The 21,297-nt window shown below is 47.2% G+C and overlaps 1 protein-coding gene and 1 long non-coding RNA gene across 3 annotated transcripts in view; one reads left to right on the top strand and one right to left on the bottom strand.

Moving 5' to 3' along the window:
* Plcg2 (phospholipase C, gamma 2) overlaps positions 1-21,297 on the top strand; it is a 136,731-nt gene that overhangs the window by 110,896 nt on the left and 4,538 nt on the right. For both annotated transcript variants that reach the window (NM_017168.1, XM_087594329.1), the window contains 5 exon segments: positions 571-780; positions 2,779-2,924; positions 4,028-4,142; positions 4,993-5,160; positions 11,125-11,213. In NM_017168.1, coding sequence (NP_058864.1) covers positions 571-780; positions 2,779-2,924; positions 4,028-4,142; positions 4,993-5,160; positions 11,125-11,213 — 728 coding nt within the window.
* The window catches only part of LOC147999483 (uncharacterized), a 47,550-nt gene continuing 31,276 nt past the window's right edge, over positions 5,024-21,297 (bottom strand). Inside the window, exon 3 of the long non-coding RNA XR_015644191.1 lies at positions 5,024-5,585. This is a non-coding gene — a long non-coding RNA (uncharacterized LOC147999483). The remainder of the gene's footprint in view (positions 5,586-21,297) is intronic.

Here is a 21,297-nt window from a genome sequence, read left to right on the forward strand (position 1 = left end):
TTTTTCATTAGTAACTTGTGGATTCAAACTCAGGACCTCCGGCTTACATAGTTGGCACTTTACAGAGCTGGCCACCACCCTCTCTCTTCAGCGTCTTTTCGAGAGAGTCCTGGTTTCTTTTTTGTCACCTGGGTCTTCTGCCATCACATCCAGCACCAAGGGGGACCCTCTCCTCTGTCGTAGTCAGTGCGCTGTTGCTGTGAAGAGGAGACATAACCTTGGCAACTTTTAAGAGAGGAAAGCATCTAACTGGAGACTTGCTTACAGGTTCAGAGGTGTATTCCGTTGTCATCAGGGTGGGAAGCATGGCGGGATGCAGGCAGGCATGGTGCTGGATAGGTAGCAGAGAGTTCTATATCTGGATCCTCAGGCAGCAGGAAGACAGAGAGAGCTACTGGGCCAGGCTTGGGCTCTCGAAACCTCAAAGCCCACCCCCTTCCTTCAACAAGATCACACCTATTCCAGTGAATAGGCACATCTCTGAAGAGTGCCACTCTCCGGATGACCCAGCATTTAAATCTATGAGCCTATGTTGGCCCATTCTCATTCAAATCATCATATCCTCTGCAGAAAATCCTGACTTCCGGGAAATTCGCTCTTTTGTGGAGACAAAGGCAGACAGCATTGTCAGGCAAAAGCCCGTGGATCTATTGCGGTACAACCAGAAGGGCCTGACCCGTGTCTACCCCAAGGGACAGAGAGTTGACTCTTCCAACTACGACCCCTTCCGTCTGTGGCTGTGTGGCTCCCAGATGGTGGCGCTCAATTTCCAGACTCCAGGTAAAGGATGAAGGTAGCAGCCTGTGCAGGCCAGGCAGTGGCCCTGTCACGGCCAGCAACGTCACCCGGGCAGCTAGTGGGATGTGACTGTTTCTGAACCAAGTGACTGGGCATCCCAGTCAAGGCTGAACTTGTTGGTTAGCGCAAAGCTCTAGGGACTAACAAAGGGGACAGTGGTGGAAGCAGACTCCGTGATCACAAGTGACAGAGGTATTGATCTTTCTGGTTTAGGAAGGGATCATAATAGCTTATTGAACTAGTAAGTGTTGCTTTTAAAGCAAAATCTCAAACATCCGATTTACCAAATGAAAGCTCGAGAGTTAGTAGCTGTAGTGAAGGCCTCCGAGCTCAGAGAGGCAGAGAAAGCATCCAGCTGACCTTCCCACTCCACTGATGTCCCAGAAGGAAAAGGCTCCTTCTCCCCGCTGTCTTTTTTTTTTAAAGATTTATTTTATTTATTATATATAAGTACACTGTAGCTGTCTTCAGACACACCAGAAGAGGGCATCAGATCCCATAACAGATGGTTCTGAGCCACCATGTGGTTGCTGGGATTTGAACTCAGGACCTCTGGAAGAGCAGTTGGAGCTCTTAACCGCTGAGCCATCTCTCCAGCCCTCTCCCCGCTGTCTTAAATACCCCTCAACTTAAAAACCCTCCTTTCTGTCTCCTGGGTTTTCTTATGTTCAACCCCCCGCCCCCACGTCAACTGGTTGCTTGCTCTGCCTCTTGACCTATGGTTGACATGATTTAGTCCTCTTTGTCCAAAGTTCTTGGGTTAAAGGTGTGTGCTAGGGCTGAGCTACACCACAAGAAAAAGTTTTTCCAGTTCACAATCTCAGAGTTCACAGTGTGATCAAATAATCCCACAACAGGTGAGTCTCAGAGGGGCTGGATCCAGGCGTGGCTGGATCCAGGCTTTCGGTGGCTGCCTTGCCCCTTCCTCTTTGTGTGCTTTCTCTCCAAGTTTCACTCTCTAGAAACATATAGTAGGGGAAACCCATGCACACAAACTTTAGACTTCGCATCCTGTGGGCCTGTTGGTTTGCTTGTTTGTTTATTTTTTCTTATTTAACAACTGCCCCCAACCCAGCTCTAGGAATCTGTAGGTCAGGTCCCATCCCTGTCTCCTGGAAACTTGTTCCCAGGTGTAGGTGCACAGCTGTGGGGTAGACCTCTCCTACTCCTGGGGCATTTCCCAAGATGCTGGCATTTTGATACTGCTCCCCCAGCCCCACCCCCAGCCCTGGGACCACTGGGCACCTGTATCCTGTGGCACTTGCTCCAGTTTTTCCCCTAGCCTGGTGAGCATGGGCACACCCCTCCGGTGTAGGTCACTACTGTAATTTCCTGAAGCTCTTTTGCTCTTTCTTTGCACACCAGGTGAGAAAACTGACGTTCAATTGTAGTTACAGTTTCCGGTCAAGACTTTGCTCTTTGGGTGACATTAGCTCTTTCCCTTCACCGACTCAAGGGATGTTTGCTTCAGTTTCCCTGCAAAGTGGTTGGTCCTCTTTGTTTCCCACCGAGCTGGACTTTTATTTACAACTCTAAACATCTGCCTGCCGTTTGCACGGAGATGAACTTTAAAACATTTATTACTGTGTGTGTATGTGTGGGTGTGTTTGCCATGGCCCACACGTGAAGGCCAGAGGACAGGGCATGTATGCTGTGGAACACAGACGGAGGTCAGAGGAACAGGGCGTACATACCATGCACACACGTGTGGAGGATGGAGGACAGGGTGCTTATGTCAAGGCACACATGTGGAAGTCAGATGATAGGATGTGTGTCATAGTACACCCTTCCACACACCATGTAAGATCGTTTCCTGGTGTCGGATTCTTTTCTAATGCTCCCCATGTTTCCTTGGAGTCAGATGTCTCTTTGGAACAGCTGCCCCGAGCCATCACAGGAAGGTCACGTAGTCGGTGCCCATGAGCGCCAGGAGCTGGTGTTCCCTGGCTGCCCCATAGCACCCCTCTGTTCTCTTTTCAGACAAGTACATGCAGATGAACCATGCACTGTTTTCGCTCAATGGGCGGACAGGTTACGTCCTGCAGCCCGAGAGCATGCGGTCTGAGAAGTATGACCCGATGCCCCCGGAGTCCCAGAGGAAGATCCTGATGACACTCACTGTCAAGGTAGAGGGGGCAGGTGGACAGGGCTCCCTGGGCGCTGAGGGCACTCGTGCCTCTGTTAAGCCAGCACCATCTTGACAGCAATTCAGGCTTATGTGGTTCACCCTGGATCACCCTGGGCTGAAAACCCTCGTGTCACTTGTTCTACTCTGGGTGTGATGCACTAGGGGATCATGGGAAGTCAACCTCTGGCCAAGAGGAGAGTTCATTTCCCGTTTGCCTTAGAAAGGTCAGAACTTGCTCTTTCCCTCAGTCTGTCTGTCTCTCTCTTATCTCCCTTCTCTCTCTCTCTCTCTCTCTCTCTCTCTCTCTCTCTCTCTCTCTCTCTTTGAGACAAGGTTTCTCTGTGTAGCCCTGGCCATCATGGAACTTGCTATGTAGACCAGGCTGGCCTCAAACTCAAAGATCGGCCCACCTCTGCTCCCTGAGCACTGGGACTAAAGATGTGCACCACTACTACTGCCTGGCACGAGCTTTTCTAGATTCATCCAGTCCTTCCTTGGCATTTTAGGAAGATGAGAGAGAGAGAGAGAGAGAGAGAGAGAGAGAGAGAGAGAGAGAGATCCATCCTAAGATCCAGAAAGTTAAAATGGGATGGGCTAGCATGTAACTTGGTTTTTGCAGTGCTTGTCCAGTGTGCATGAAGCCCTGGGAGCCTGGCTTTGTCTATAATAGCAAGTCTGAAGCCGGCTTAGGATAAATGAATGAGACTTCATTTTAGAAAAGTAAAACAAAGTATTTAACGAAGTATTTATAAGGTCCTTAGTAAAGAGGGGTCAGTTATAAACAAACCACCCCACTGTCTTCTGTCTGGGAAATCCAGCGTCAAGGTACCCATGTAGCTGGGCTTTAGGTGAGACTCCTGGTGAACCACATGGCCTGGGAACCACTACCACATTTGATCATCAAATATGGTGGGCTGGGTCAGCATCTATTCATGCCTCTGAGAGCGGTGGCAGCTTCTCCACTGAATAAGGGTAGCTTTGATCGTGTACAGCCTGACTCTAGCGTCCTGAAAAATCCATGAAACACTACTGTGTGGTTCAAATTCAACCCTCCCAGGGCAGATCCGGGAGAAATTCCAACCCTTTCCTTCTGTGTCTCAGGTTCTTGGTGCACGCCACCTCCCTAAACTAGGGCGGAGTATCGCCTGTCCCTTTGTAGAGGTGGAAATCTGTGGGGCCGAGTATGACAGCAACAAATTCAAGACGACGGTTGTGAGTAAGTAGCTGGTGATTCCCGTCTGTGTGAGCATGTCCAGGCAGTGAGGAGGTGTCTTCCTCAGTCATTCCCCCGACTTAGGGTTTGAGACTAGTATATTCTCTCTCTGAACCTGTGCTCATTAGCTCAGGTACTCTGGCTGGCGAGCAGGCTGCAGGGATCTGCCAGTGTCTCCTGCTGCCTTACAGACCGATGCTTGGCTTTACATGGAAGCTGGGGTCTACACTCAGGCTGTCCTGTTTACTGTGGCAGGCACTGCTGGTCTTTTTAAAGGTTAAGGGAGCAGACTGTGATGTTGGGTTATAGCTCCTTGGTGATTTTTATAATCAACTTTTGCTGTTGTGTGTGTTTTTCCTTTCCAAGCTTCAGCCTGTGGTTGGGGAAACAGAGCCACTTGCCCAGGGAACAACTTGGGTACAGGCCAATTCAACTGGCCTTTTTTATAGGGTGGTAGGTTTGGTCTGTGTTTTGCCTTACAAGGCTGGTCCTCCATGAGAACTCCCAAGATGCTTCAGAGACCCCCTAGCCCACTGTCTTCCTCAGGACAAAGGGGTGCTCTAGCTAACACGTGCTCTCCTCACCTCTTTTTTTTGGTCCTTTCCCTCTGACTTCCACTCTATCCCAGGAGATGAGACAGGTGAGGGCTCATGTCGCTTTGTTCATGGAAGGCTGGCCTGTAGCAGAATTGCTCCCTGTGAAAGAAATAACGAAAGCTAACCCTTCAGGGATTCTTTGGCCTGGGTGTAGATGCCAATTCATTTGTGAGTTTGTGGAGGGGTTCAAGCAGAGGCTGGCTTTCCCTGAGAAGGTAGGGCACAAGCATCAGTAACAAGTTTTGGTCTCTTTCCAGATGACAACGGTCTCAGCCCTGTCTGGGCTCCAACTCAGGAGAAGGTGACATTTGAAATTTATGACCCAAACCTTGCGTTCCTACGCTTTGTGGTCTACGAAGAAGACATGTTCAGTGACCCCAACTTCCTGGCTCATGCCACATACCCCATTAAAGGCATCAAATCAGGTAAGGAACATGAGCAGAGGTGTTTAGTTTGGGGGAGCCAAGTTCTTTGGTCCGTGCTGCTGGCTGTGAAAGGAACACGCCAACATCTTTCCTGGTTTAGGCACAACAAAGCCTTATTTATAGCCCAGGGGTGGGGAAAGTGGGGAAAGGCTGAGTCCCTTCAACTTGGGCATCTTTGAGGAAACCATTAGTGTTAGTCTAACCTCAACCTAGTGCTGTTTGCTTTCCTTTTGAGATGCCTTGGGCATTTGTCTTCATCAGCCGATTGGAGGAATATGTTCTAATACAAGCCATGCATGTCCTTGGCCTGTGTCATAAGGCCCTGAGCATCCACAGGGTCCAATTCTCCTAAGCAGGTCACATATGAACCCATAAATGTGGGCATCTCTCAGGTCCCAATCACAGAAGCTTCTCTTCCCAGGAGGCTGTAATAAATACAGAGAGAAGGAGGCTATGAGGGACTTAGATCTAGATCGGACATTATATTACCTCCCTCCCAAAAAGCTCAGGGAGCACTGAGGCAGAGGGAACAGAAAGGTTACCAGAACTACAGAGGTACACACAGTCTACCAGACCAGTACGAGAACAAGCCAGCCCAAATCACAACCCAGATTCCGGGAGGGCTCATGAAGTCCCACTCCACGATGAGGAGCTGTTAGCAACCAATGGTGCTGGGAGAGAGAGTGTCCCATCTTCTTCAGGGATTCAGCCCCTGAGAGATGTGAAATTCTCGAACAATAAAAACCATGAAACAACAAAACCCACTCGATTGAATTTTTCCAGGGCAGCTAAGACAGTGTCTTGTGAGACCTGGGGTTTCTCTGAAGGGTTTCTCTTAGGGTTTTACTGCTGTGAACAGATACCATGACCAAGGCAACTCTTACAAGGATATTTAATTGGGGCTGGCTTACAGGTTCAGAGGTTTAGTCCATTATCATCAAGGTGGGAGCATGGCAGCACCCTAGCTGGCTGGCTGGCTGGCTGGCAGGCATGGCGCTGGAGGAGCTGAGAGTTCTACATCTTCATCTGAAGGCTGTTAGCAAAATACTGGCTTCCAGGCAGCTAGTATATGAGGGTATTAAAGCCCACACCCACAGTGACACGCCTACTCCAACAGGGCCATACCTCCTAATAGTGCCACTCCCTGATCTAAGCATATGCAAACCATCACAAAGGCCATCCTCCTGTGGGATAGTTTCTCTCAGGACCTTCCTGATTTCACATTTAACCTAACATGCAGACCAGCAATGTGGTGGATTTCTTCCTTTCTTTTCTACGGCATTGCTGATTCATGAGGCAGACACACCGTAGATCCTTCTAGATTCCCCAGGAGGTCACTATTCCCCTGTTTCCCAGAGCAGTCATTTTTCAAGAGAAAGAAATTACTATCATTTTTCGTCATTTATATCAAATTACCGTCTTTTGATGTTTGGAAGCGCTGAACTGGGTCTTTTGAACACTTGGATCACGCCACCCCTTCTGTCATATGGAGTCTCTCAGCTTCTGTAGCCATTTCTCTCACTCCCTGCTAGATGCATTTCCAACCAGCAGATGCCTTAGGGGCTCCTGTTTGAAAATGCTGGTTTCTGGGTCCACCGTGGTATGTTCCAATTCAGCCCAGGGTGGCGCCCCGGAATCAGCCTGTGTTATGGCCGGCACCCAGAGAGAACCGAGGCAGTACTGAGCAAAGGAGGCTGGCCCCCAAACTCCAGAGTAGGAGTGTGGGTAAATGTTTAAAGCCTCAGATTTCTAGTTAGCAATTTAGAAATAACATTTGAGTATGTTAGACAATAACAAACCCTCCTTGATGGGTAACATACAGCAGGAGACTTTAAAGCCAGCACCCGAGCTGTTGGACTCTGACTTACTATGTGCTTTTTCAGACTAGCCCAGCAATCAGGGTTCAGAAATGATGTTGCCTCCCTCCCATCAAGAAAAGTGAATCTTTGCAGTTCTGGTCTTAATGACCTCATGTCATTAAGGAACCAGGGCCAGCCCGTTCCTGGACCATCTTGGTCCTCCCCTGACCCTATCATCCTTTGGAAGATGGGGGAGGTGACCTCAGGATGCAGTCAAGAGCTCACGGCACACTGACTTTCCTTCCTTAGGGAAAACAATTCTCCTAAAATGAATTAGCTTGAAAAGAAAAAAACCCAACAAGGAAACATGGAGGTGGGTTAATAATGGGAGCCTCCACCCCGTTCTAACTAGGAGATAATCACAGCACGGCTGTTCTCCCTCTCCTTGCAGGCTCCTGGCGTATCTATATTCATGAGAGGCAGGAAATAAAATGAATAGTCCTTTTGTGCAGATGGCTTCCACGGCCGTGGAAACTCGAAAATAAACTTTGCCCATTGTTAAGATGGCTGCACTTAAGCTTTCAAACAGGCTGGGCCCGGCTCAGGAGGGAGAGGAACTTACTGTACTCAGCTACCTTAATTTCCTTTTCTTTAATCCTTACAGTAATCCTGTGAGCTCGCGCTCTCTCTCTCTCTCTCTCTCTCTCTCTCTCTCTCTCTCTCAATAATTTTTACTTTTAAAATCTGAGCACGTTGGGCCCTGGAGATGTGAATTCACTCATCCAAGGTCACAGGCTGCCACTTGCCCCTTGTTTTTCCTTCTCTGTAGACTGTCCTTGAGGGGCCTCTTATTTCAAGTGGGCATTTAAAGCCCCCAGTGCAGACCTTCCTTCACTTCCCTTCTCCATGTGAAACAAACAAAACTAAAAATAATACAATTTTCGTGGTTGGTGAAACTGAGAAATAGCTTGGCTCTAGTCCACGAGTGGCTTCCCAGAGTTGGGCGGTAAGAAGTGTGAGGGACCATGGGCAGAACCCATTCTTTCCAAGAGGCACACACCATCAGTCAGTCCTGCCCTATATCTGGAATCCACTGCTACCTGGCATTGTCCTGGACCACTCCTGAATACCTTGAGGTCTTTTATTCTACCAGTCCATTAATGTTAAACTGTCCTCAGGTCAGCCCATGAGATGCACAGAATCTGTGTCTTAACAGGGTTCACAAGGTGCTAGAGCTACAGAGTCTGCACTTGCACCTTAATGGGAGTCACAAACTATATTAGCCTGGACTAGTATTGTGCTAGACAGCAGTCTGTGATTATCAACCCAGCAGAAGCTAGAGCAGCCAACAAACCAAGTACTTCCTAAAATTCTCATCATCCATTAGGTGGAAATAGGTCAGACCATTGCAGTACAGCAGTATTTAATGAACTCAGAATGTCCCCCAAATGCTACAAGGCAAGGGTGATGCTGGAGGGGAGGGAATGTGGCCTGAGAGTTTTATACCCATCCCAACTATCACTCATCTATAAACTCAAAGGACGGAGCCCTTTAAAATGCACAGTTGGGGATTCTGTGTTACATGCGCACAGGAGAACAGAGCCAGGTAACTAAGACATTCACAAGGAAGTTCAGTAAAGAAGACAAGGAATTGAGAAATTTAACAATATGTTTGAGCTGGGCAAGGGTGGTGTATGCCTTTAATCCCAGCACTTGGGAAACTGAGTTTGAGGCCAGCCTGGTTTACATAGTGAGTGCCAGGATAGCCGGGGCTGATATACAGAGAAACCCTGTCTTGATACACCACCACCAAAAGACAAATCAACAGTGAAACAATATTTGAACGTTTCCTGCAAATGGAATTTTTTTTTTAATCAAAGACCAAACTAATAGAGTCCTGGTTAGTGAGATGTGTATTGACATATTGGTGTGTTCATCTTGCTTAGATTTACAGAGAAGATGAGATAAATTGTGGTAAAGGGGGCTAGGAAGGTGGCTCAGTAGTGCTGGCCACCAAATCCGATGACCTGAGTTCAACCACTGGGACAAACATGGTGGAAGGAGAGAAATAACTCCTAAAATTGTCCTCTGACCTCCACATCCACATGGCGGCATGCACATGTCCCCACTCCAAATAAATCGATAAAAATAAAGATATACAGTAAAGGACTCACAATAGAATGGAGGCCATGGTATGTAATTGTTCCTCCCCATGGTCCTTTAATTTTGAAAAAAAGAATTGAATTCTAAAATGTCAGAAAAATATACCCAAAACCCTTCTTTGTGGGAGAATAATGGCAGCAAAACAGGGTAACTTGTTTCCAAGATGCCCCACCACAGGGGGTTGTTAATTTATCGCTCAATAAAACTTTTCTTGCTCACTCTAAAAAAAAGTCAAGAGGATGCAAATGTTCTATACATTGGTATAGAAGCAATAACATATTTAAAGATATCCAAAATAGGGAGGAAGGAAGGAAGGAAGAAGGCTGAAGGTTGAGTGCCCCTTTCCTTATCCTGAACAGCAGCAGTAGCCTCGGAGAGAGTCAATGGTTATTGTTGAAAGTCGAGAAGCTGGGACTGGGGAGGTGGCTCAGCAAGGAAAGGTGCTTGCAGCCAAGCTGGACAACCTGGGTTCAGTCCTCACACGGTGGAAGGAGAGAATTGGCTTCTATATGCTGTCCTCACCTCTGCACACACACACACCAACAAATATTAATTTATAAAGGTGATAATAGTGTCGTTATTCCCTACGAGAAATGGGCCAAACAGGATGGAGGACGGTGTAAGGAAATGGGGCATCTCTAATCTATGCATCACTTATCCTGGAGGCTCAGCAGATAACAAGTAAAAGAAGAGCTCTCGGGACTAAGGGGCCATTAGAAGGGATGACTGAGATGGAAGGTTATAGGTAAACTCCAAGGGACCGTGCATCGGATCTGTGCTTTTTATTTTTTAAAAAAATAAACCGTATTGTAAAAATTCAAATAAACATGACACACTGAAATGAAGCAGACCACTTAAGTCTCTCTATATCAATAAGCTTTTATACAGTTAGAGCAGCCATGAGGAAGCTGGGGCTTCTCATCGGATTTTACACTCTCACTATTGAGTGTTTTTATGCACTTCTCTGTGGACGTAATTAGAACTAGAAAAACCATTAGCTTTATATTGTCTTTTGTAACTTGTGTCCATTACCTTGCAGCCAGTCCTTGTGCATTAGCCTTTCTTGCTCTCTTCTCAGTGTCACATTGTATCCACCCTTGTACGTTTGTTTACCTGCATGTGTATATCATTGGCTAGGGAGTCTGTGCTTTGTAAAAGAAACACAAACATCTTAGAGTGGAAAAACCCGTCACAGGGGTGTGCTGTAGGCTAGGGAACAGGTATCCTGTTTCCTGTGGATTCCTTTATGCAAGGCAGCAAATCGACTGTCGAGATGGTTTGATGCCAGTGCTGTTTCATGAGGCTGGGGGTACAGATCGGCCCCATCATCAATCCTTAAAAAAAGGACATGTTTTCAAGGTCTGCTGGACGTGGATCCCGATTGCAAATAGGGAATGGATTCCAGGGAGAGTGATCAATACAGCCCCAGATTGCCAAGGGATAGTCAGATAGAAAATCACTAAAGATGAAGGCTACACCCTAGCCCTGTGCTTTGTGAAGGCCCAAGAGGAGGCAGGGGTGGAAGACTCATTACTGTTCTGACTCTTTTGACTTTATGAGTACTTAAGGAACTGAACCACAGTAGTTATTGATCACTCTGATGTCAATGAGGGGTAGTCTGAAGACTCTTACTTCTTTCTAAAACTGCATTTATTAATTGTGCATAAGTGTACATGTGTGGGAGTTGTTTCTTTCCTCTCCTATGGGTTCCAGGGTATCAGGTATGGCAGTGGTCATCTTTATCTGATGAGCCATCTGGTCAACCCAGTTTTGATTTCTTCTGAGCTGGCCATTTTTGAACTTTACAATGTGGATGGGTTTGTCAAGAATGCTAATCCCTCTCTATGACTTTAGGACGGGAACTTGGGCATCTGGGCCTCAGCATGGCACTCTGACTTCTCTACCCTCGGAATGGGCATGCCATCTCCGGGATATCACAAGAAAGCCCAGAGTTGATGTTGATGGCCTGTCATTGGCTCTTCTCCTTCTGTCTCTGCTCCAGGATTTAGATCAGTCCCTCTGAAGAACGGGTACAGTGAAGACATCGAGCTGGCGTCCCTCCTGGTTTTCTGTGAGATGCGGCCGGTCCTGGTGAGTGGCGGGCACTGACAAGTTGGCTGGGGTAGGAATATAATGGGAATGTTCTGGATTAATGAGCTGAAACTCTCCCAGGACCATTGAAAGGTCTGGGATTTTTTCCTCCTCAGCATCCTTTCTTGATGATCACTATAGGATTCTGGAGTGGACTGTACAGTCTGTAGGGAGAGAGATCCTGGGAAGAAGGTCCTTGTGGTTACTTGTTGCCAACAGCCTGGGCAGATGATGCTTTTCCAGACAAGCTCATCTTTCTGGATGTGTTACCCATCTGTTGACCTTGGGTCATAGCTTCAAAGGATCTGTGTTTGATCTGGGAAGGCTGAAGGCTGATTCCCATGGGGGTGTGTGTGACTGTCTCTGTACTAGAGGAACCACTTTCTAGTCCTTGTTTCTTGGTGTCTTGAAGAGTTCTTGTTTCTCTGTTGACTAAGCAGCTTAGTTGTGCATTGCGGTCACTTTCTCACTGTGACCAAGACTTGACAAGGAGCACCGTCAGGGAGGAGGGTTTGTTTGGCTCACAGTTTGATGCGATACAGTCCACTGTGGTGAGGGGAGCATGGTGGCTCTGTGGTGGGGAGAGTTTGGATAGCTTCTTGCTGAGGAATCAGGAAGCAGAGACTGTACAGGAAATGGGACTAGGCTAAAAACTTCAATGCCCACCATCAGTGACTCTCTCTTCCACAGTTTCACCACCACCAGCTGAGGACCACATTAAAACAAACACATTTCTGTGTGGGGTCGTTTTCTATTCAAATTGTAACATGTAAATGTGGCGGGAAGATCTTGGCTTCATTGAATGACACCAAAGAGCCTGACGAATTTACCCTAGGCTCTTGTAGTTGGTAACCCATGTAGTAAGATTTTTTTGTTTCATTTTTCTTTTATTGAAATTAGACATTTTTATATAATATATTCTGATCATGGGTCCCCTCCCTCAACTCCTTTGAGATTCCCCTTTATCTTCCCTCCCATCAGAATCCACACCCGCTCCATCATTCATTAGAATGCAAGCAGGCATCTAAAGAATAACAAAAATAAAATAAAAAATAAAACAAAAACAAACCAAACCACACATATATATACGTACATATATACATGCATATATACACATATATACATATTACATATATATAATACAGACACATACATATAGACACATACACATACATATATATATATATATACACACACACATATACATATATATAATACACATACACACACAGAAAGGACCCATAAGGTTAAACAAATTTGCCCTGTCAAAGCCATATGAGACAAAGTCCCTTCAAGGACGCCACTGATTTCTCTTGTGTTGGCCACCTACTGCAGCACATGGGGCTTACCCTTAAGAGTGACTTGAATCCCCAGTGAGATTCCATGGAGAGAGGTAAGTTTTCATTTCTGAGTGATTATCATTGGAGAGAGCTGCTGGGTCCACTTCTATCAGAGCTGGGACTTTACTCGGTGCAGACCCGTGCGGACCCTGTGCACGCTGCCACGGTCTCTGTGAGTTCATGTGTTGGTTGGTCCTGTTGTGTTCAGAAGGCCTTGTTTCCTCGGTGTCCACCACCCTAACCGGGTCTTATAATCTTTCCACTTCCTCTTCCACGGTCTTCCCTGGTCCCTGAAGACATCCCGTTTAGGACCGAGGGTTCCAAAGTCTCTTACCCTCTGCACACTGTCCAGTGGCCGTTCGTTCTGTTATTTGTTATCGGCTGCAGGAGGAAGTGTAATAAAACATACAAGAATCCTGGTGTGGGGTTTCTTCCCCACTTTAGACCATTTATGTCCCCGGATGAAAGACACACATAGCCTTTGTATTTACAGTAAACCCTAAATAGCACACTAGCGGGGCAGCTGCCTGCCCTCCATGCTGTTAGAATCTACTCTCCCATCGATAACCCCGACTTATTACTATTTACTATGTCCCATCTGGGCTGCTCTTAACCCAATGGGGCAGCCCCTCAGAGCCAGGTCCTCTTGGCCTTTAGTCCGTGGTGGCTTCCCTTCTCCCTCTTGCATGTTCTTGGTCTTCCATGGTGACTTATTCCTGCTCCTCCTCCTCCTCCTCTTCCTCCCCTTCCCCTTCCTCCTCTTCCTCTTCCTCCCCTTCCTCTTCCTCCCCTTCCTCTTCCTCCCCTTCCTCCTCCTCTTCTTCCTCCTCTTCCTCTTCCTCCTCCTCTTCCTCCTCCTCCTCCTCCTCTTCCTCCCCTTCCCCTTCTTCCTCTTCCTCTTCCTCCCCTTCCCCTTCCTCCTCTTCCTCTTCTTCCTCCTCTTCCTCTTCCTCCTCCTCCTCCTCCTTCTCCTCCTCCTCCTTCTCCTCCTTCTTTTTCTTCTTCTTCAGGGTCCCCTCTCCCCAAGCCCTTGAAACCTCAACCCCACTTGTCTTTTCTGCCCAGCTATTGGCTGTCGGCATCTTTATGTACCAATCAGAATTAACTTGGGGGGCAGGGTTCCAGGGTGCTGTGTGTAGACTCCAGGTCTTGGGGGCCTGCACTTAGCATCACAATAGACAGTAAAAGACAGAAACTCAACATGAAGCTTCTTTGATGATGTCCGAGCAAAATCTGACCTATAAATACAGCAGAATGTCATTAAGAGGCTCGTGGCTACTTCCCTGCAGTAGTATTCGGTTTTCCCCAAGGTCCCTGGCCTATCCGGTGTCTAATGTTTGGCCACCCAAGCAGTGCTGGGGACATGGAGTTAGCCTTAAGTCAGTTATTGGCTGGTTGCTCCCGTAAGCTTTTGTACCGCTACTGCATACAGCATCTTGCAGGTTGGTCATCATTACAGACGGAAGACTTTGTAGTGGGGTTGGTGTTCACCCTTCTCCTTTGGCCGCCTGCCGAGTGCCTTCAAGTATCATGAATACTAGTCCATAGGAGTAAAGGCTCTAGGTAGGCACCGGCTCCACTTGTTCGAGTTCAATGAATTGTGTAGGTATAGCTTTCCACACTGGAGCCTTACCATCAGTTTGTGGAGAGCAATGAATAGCCCAGTTGGTGGCAGGCTCCCATGGGGTATCTTTGGCCAACTCCTCAATTAGATATAACCCATGCTTGGCACTGGAAGTGGTGATGAGAGATGCCCAGATGGGCCTCCATCTTCTGCAGCGTTTGGCAATTCCATTCAGATCGGCTTCATACATGTATATATTTTAGGAAGCTTCTACTGCAGTTAGCTATACAACGCCTTCCATGGCCCTTAGTGTGCAGCCCCCATCCCCCAGATTCTCTCTGTCACCTCCTTCCCTTCCCCTCTCCACTTGTTCCTTCTGCTCCTACCCTGCCCCCCACATCTGTAACTGTTTATTTCCCCTTCCTAGGGAGATCCATCTCTCCCCGCCCCTACTCCCTTACTCTCTATGTAACCTCTGTGGTTTTAGATATTACAACTTATCGAAGACTTAATAGCTAACACCACATATAATACATTCCATATTTGTCCGAGTCTAGACCTCACTCAAGATCATTTTTTTTCTAGCTCCATCCATTTACTCGTGCAATTCCACCATTTCATTTTTTAAATGGCTGAGTAATACTGCATTGTGTAAATGTACTACATTTTCTTTATCCATTCACCATTTAGGCTGTTTTCAATTTCTCTCTATTATGAAGCTGTAATGAACACGATTGAGCAAGTGCTCTTTTTGCAATGCCTGGCATGCAGATAATTCATTTTTTCCATGACCCTTCTTTCTTCTACCAAAACCTTGGAGAGTCAGGGAATTCTATAGCTACCCAGATTTCCCTTTGGGAAACCTAAGCCAACCATGGCTGTGGGCCCCAGTGTGCTGTCATCTGTTGACGATTTGCTATTGGACCACGTTGTGTTTTCAGGTAGGAAAGTGTTGGTCCATGAGAGCTTTCAAATGGGGTAGGACGGGGGGTGCCTTGAACGGCCATTGTGGTAGTTCAGGAAGTAAAAACTGCTGAATTTATAGCCAGGCATGGTGGCACACACCTTTAACCCCAGCAGTCAGGAGGCAGAGGCAGGCACATCTCTGAGAGTCTGGTCTATTTATTGAGTTTCAGTCAAGGCTTGAATGAATGAATGAATGAATGAATGAATGAATCTATCCTGAACTTGACTCCTAGGAGAGAATACTTGGCTTCCTAGTATGACGGTTTCTCAAGCATTCACAAAACATTGGGGTGAAAGAAGACATAAAAATAAGGGACCCGGGGTTGGGGATTTAGCTCAGTGGTAGAGCGCTTGCCTAGCAAGCGCAAGGCCCTGGGTTCGGTCCCCAGCTCCGAAAGAAAAGAAAAGGAAAAAAAAAAAAGGGACCCAAGGCAGGAGGCAAAGAGTGATAGACTGTCGTTAGCTAATGACTCAGTCGACCAAAGGTACCACCACTCTCTAATTTAAGATAGCCTCAGAATGAGGAGATCTATCTGACGGGGATAGATAATAGATAATTGTTCCCCATCTTGAAAATAATTTTAAATATTAAAATAAAAGATATTTTTCACTTGAACCTTAAATGAAGCCCCCCCTCTAGCCAATTCCATGTTCCAGGCCTGGGCAGGAACATTTTTGTAAGTTACTTCCTGTACTGTGGCTGAGCAAGCCAAATGTTTAAGCCCTCATGGGTCTTAAAGCGCTCCTCTTCAGAATGAATTATGCACAAGTCAGTATGTCATAAACAAGACCGAGATGCTTGATAAATCTATTAGGATGAGATTCCTTATGGTGTGATGGCTTACCAAAACCCCCACAGGCCTGGGGAGACAGATCGGCTGGTAACGTGCCCACAGGTAGGAGGACCTGAGTTCTGGTCCTTGACACCCACATAAAAGCCAGGTACAGCAGTGCTGATCTATAATGGCTGGGCAGGAGGTGCAGAGCAGAGGACCTCCTGGTGCCTGCTTGCTAGGCAGCCAATCAGTGAAATCTAGGTCTGTGAGAGACAGAGACGCTGTCTCAAACATAAAGTGGACCGTGACTGAGGGGGACATCCAACACTGTCCCCTGCCTTCCACACAAACACGTGCATACGCAACAATATACAAATGTGCATGCATGTATGTCACACATGCACGCGCGCGCGCGCGCGCACACACACACACACACACACACACACACACACACACACACACACACACACCCGTCAGTACAGAACACAGAGGGAAAAGAGAAATCAGTATTGAGTTCATTTGCTTCTTTCACTTCCTGTTTGTGTGTGTGTTGTTAATTTCACACCCACACCTGACCACACATTTGGCACCAGGATAGTCTCTGTAGATGTTCCGTAGCATCTACACTTCTGTCCACTAGATGGCGGCAGCTCCCACCTCATACAACAGCACAGACTCTCTAGCCACTGTCGCACATCCCTCGGGTGGCCATATCCTTCTTGGAGAACCACTGCTCTAAAATGAGATTTGAAGCACCTTTCTATATTAGATTCTGCCATTAAGTAGATTGGGCATAAGCTCGGTATTCCTCCAATACCTAGATGGGACCCATTTACCCCTCAGGCCCTTCGGCCTGTTTCCCTTCACTTATGTCTGAATTACTTGCTCAGGCTCCATTCCCAGATACGGAATGAATGGGACAGGATAATTTAGCAGGGTTGTAGAGCTGCAGACTTAAACCTTGAAGACAAGGAAGCTAGAAGAGGCTTTGCTGAGTCAGGCTCCCTGCCTCTCAGCCCACTGCAGCACATGCGAGCATGCTTCTCCCTCTGTTGCCTGGGGGAGGAGGAGTTTTGCTGCCCCTTGGTGCCCATCGTAAAGTCCATCTGCAGGCAACAAACGTGGCTGAGGAAGGCAGTCGGACAGCACTTTGCAAAGCTGTTGTAAACACCCTGAAACTGTCATAAATAAATCATTAGGAATCATGGACGACAGAAGAAGTGAATATTTTTAAAGAAAATTGTGCTTTGCTAGGCCTGCCTTCCTTGATGAGGGATGCCCGGTCTGTTGGGGACCTCACTGTTGAGGGAGACAAGGGATGGGGAGGGAGGTTCTGAATGGAGAGTCTCCTCTTACAGGCCTGCTCTTTTAAGAGGAAGCCTCTGAGTATGTGCAAATTTCATGTCAGTGGCTGGCTCCTGAGCCTGTATTTAATTGTACATCTGTCACCTGGTTCTGAACCACCTCCAGCTGCCAGTTGGCATTTCCGTCCATGCTGAGATGAAGGCCTCTCTCTGAGGCTGAGATGGGCAGTAAGCTAGGCTTCCCCTGATGTCTAGAGGGTCCAACCGTGTTGTGTTTGTCACCATAACCTCTGGATGCAGGAGGCAGCAAGACTTTTTCTGAACAAGGGATCGATCCATCGGGAGCCCTGATGGAGTTTCCTCATGAAGTATTTGTTGGAAATAAAGCTTAAAGCGGCGGAAGTCTGTCAATAAATAATTCAAATCTCTTCCGAGGTGGCCATTTAGCATGCCACACTTACTTTATGGACCCTCGGTTCCTTACCGTGTTTGCCGAATATATGTTTTTAAGGAGTATTTTAGCACTGTGATATTACTTGCTATATTTAATTTGGGGAGCAGGGTAAAAAAGGAGGGAGGTAAAAGAAAAAAAATCCCCACGCCAGCCTGCTCGTAGCTTGTTGTCTCCTCTGCCTTGCCCTTTTCCCTCCCCCCCCCCCCCCCGCACTCGATATTTGTGAAGTTGAATTCCCACGTGTGCCCTCTCCCCCTCTGCAGATGGCTTGAAGAAGCTCTTCTCTGGAGTATGATTTTCAAAGCCCTCCATGCTCTTGTCTCGTTAGCTGTAGGTCCCCGAGTCACTCAGCCCCTCTTCAGCCAACGGTGCTTTCATTGGTGGCAGGTTTTTTTTTCTTCCTTTGTTGACTTTGTAAATAGTAGAGGCCTTCACATAATTTTTTTTTATTAAAAATATCCACCATGGGCTAGATATTTACCAGTGAATTATAGAACAAAGAATAAGAAGGTGCTGTGTTAAAAAGGGGGGCCAGTGTTCTCAACCTGTGCATCACAAATGACCCTTTCCCAGGCGTGAATATCAGATATCCTACATATCAGATATTTACATTATGATTCATAACAGTAGCAAAATTACAGTTATGAAGTAGCAACGGAAATAATTTTATGGTTGGGCATCCTCACAACATGAGGAACTGTATTAAAGGGTGGGGGTATTAGGAAGGTTGAGAACATTTGCTTTAGGGGAAATGTTTTCTGAAAGTCAAGTCTGGGTTTTAGGTCAGCCTTGACATTTAGAAGGGGTCTCTGCCCAGATAACCTGCTTTGGGGGAACAGAACAGAGTGGGGAAGCTTCCACACACCCTGACCATCATCAGGGAGTAAGCTGGCGGTACCTGGCAGGATATTTAGAAAAACAAACAGCTTCCCTGGTTTGGGCTGGAATAAGCTTTTCTCTGGGCTGGTTGGAGAAAGGAGCAAGAGGGAGTGAGCTCCACAGGAAGCAGAGCTTGTTGACTTTCTAGCTAAAGGCACAGCCCAACAGAAAGAAGCCTTCCTTCTTTGGAGAAAAGCTATGATGCATTGGTGGCTTTGAAAGTCATAAAATGACGGGAATAAAAACACTGAGAGCCACCCATGAGGTAGGGAAAGGGAATACATATAAATCCGGAGTCCCAGAAGACCAAGCACTGAGCTGGTCTGCAAGTTTTTGAGACTGAGAATGACTTTTCTCTTACTGGGGGCTTGAAGGGGGGGAGTCAGGACCTGGAGACATCAATTCAAACCCTCCTGGTGCTTTACCAGCTAGAGTTTGGCCATGGCGGCTTCAGAGAGAGATTCTCCTGTGCTTGCCTCCCCAGATCTACTGACAGGATACAGATACCAAACAGACAAAGCCCCAAGCTGTAATGAAAAAATAACCCTATCACATACAGAGGAAGAAAGACCCACTGTGCAGCTACAGTGGGCACCGTGGGGAGCTACCTCGTGGAGCCCTACAAGAGGATCAGGATTTGGAAACAAAAATACCAGACTCTGATCACTTACGTAATGAAAATCTCTGTGAGTTCAAGGCCAGCCTGGTCTACAGGGCTAGTTTCAGGACAGGCAGGGCTACACAAAGAAATCCTGACTCGAAACAAAACCAAGAAAATTCCAATTTAAAGAAAGGTGCCCATGTTTAAGGCAGAGTGCCAAAGTACTTCAGAATCTAGAAAACCACCATTAGAGAGGGAACTTGTGGAGGAAGCGATGGGCTGGGCCAGTTTTCAGATGGTTAGCAGAGGGATAGTCTCTACAGGCTTGTTCATCTGATTTGGTGGGATGAATAGAAAATGGCCGATACACCCAAAGACGCTTGAATGTTTATAAGGTAAAGTCTAGCATTGGACATGACCTCATTAGCCCTGGAAACTCGAGGACAGGGACGTGCCAGCTGCAGACTGGCAAGGGGAGGGAATGCAGTGTCCAGTCACCCACCTGCCAGGATAGCAGGACGTTACGGATGCCCTCTTGGGGCCAGGGAGGTGCTACTGTGCAGATGCATTCATGGGGCTAGGGAGATGGCTCCCTTGGTAAAGTTGGCTGAGTTTGGGTCTCAGTCCCCACGTAAAAGCCAGGATATATGGCACACATCTGTGTAACCCCAATGCCCTCTGGGAAAAGTGGGAGATCCTTGGAGCTCATTGGCTGGGTAGACTGGTTAAGCTCCGGAGTCTGTGAGAAACATCATCGCAAAAGTAAGGTGGCCAAGCACAGCAGTGCACACATTTAATCTCAGCACAGAGAGGTGTAGCGAGGTCCTAGTCAGACAGGGCTACATGGTGAGATCCTGTCTCAAGCATAAATCTGACAGTTGAGAGCCACGGAGGAAGATTCCCGATGTTGACCTTTGGCACAAATGCATTTCTGAGTTTACAAGAATTACCCAAAGCAAACCCCTGAGTAGCCCCCATATATAAACGAGACTTCTAGATGGTGAAGTGCGGAGGTGGAGAAATGAGGGGTTTCATGGTATAATAGCATCGTACGGAGGCAAGGACACTGGTTAAGATTTTATGATGGCATCAAGGAAGGATGCACAAAACAAATACGCTATAATGAAAAATCCTGCAATCTGAAACTAAAAATAATCAACACACACACACACACACACACACACACACACACACACACCCACACACACACCCACCAGGTAAAGGTTTTCACCTCTGACAAGGACTGGGTTGAAAGTGCCCTGCAGAGGGAGACTTCATTCTTCATGCAAAAGGGAAATGCCATTTTCATGGGGATTGTTGAAATCACAGAACTCTTGAAACGCATGCCTCATATGAGGGCGGCAGGGAGGAAGTCACCACCAGAACCTTAACCATGAGGGTAAACAGAGGAACAGATCAGGCAGGAGTTAGAGGGTGCAGTAAGCACAATGACACGGACAAGCATTTCCGTCTGTCTGGGCAACTGGGCTGGACTCTGACTGGAGAGGAATCCAACAGTCTAGGGTTTTCAAAAAAGTCTAAGAACAAATTACGAAGGGCAGGAGTTAGACCCCTGGAAACGGAAGGAAGAGTCCTGGGAAAAGCAGTCACATAAAAGTAAAGGGGGGTAAAGACAGCCAGGCATGGTGGGGCACACCTGGAGTCCCAGCTATTCACAAGCCAAGGCAGGATTGCCTGAACCACACATTGAGACTCTGAGAAATACAAAATACTTTAAAGCATCCAGGAATGGTATACACCGACCGAGAATGCTCAGTTTCCAAAGGACAGGACAGTGGAAAGATCGTGAAGTGAAAGCTAATTCAGATTCAGGACACAGGCAATTCTTTGAGTCCACCGAGCCACTCTGTGGGTAAAGATGCTGGGTTTTGAAGCCTGGCTACCTGAGTTCAATGCCCAGGACCCCACTGGGTTTAGAAGGAGGGAACTGACTCTGCCAAACTGTTCTCTGACCTCCATGCTCGCACTGTGGCACATCTCCTACCCCTAAGTCAATAAACGTAAAACTACGAGAATACATTTTCCTAGTCTGGGTGAGCCAGTCCACACAAAAATAAGTCCACGGTACCTTGGCTTCAGAAATAAACCTTTGCATTTTGCAAATGGATAAAAACCTCTCTATGTCTTTGTTTGGGGAACTTTATAAACTTGTGTCCTGGGTCAGAGTGAACCTTCCTGT

This window comes from Rattus norvegicus, chromosome 19 (genome assembly GCF_021556685.1).
Source record: "Rattus norvegicus strain SHRSP/BbbUtx chromosome 19, alternate assembly SHRSP_T2T, whole genome shotgun sequence".
Classification (NCBI taxonomy): Eukaryota; Metazoa; Chordata; class Mammalia; order Rodentia; family Muridae; genus Rattus; species Rattus norvegicus.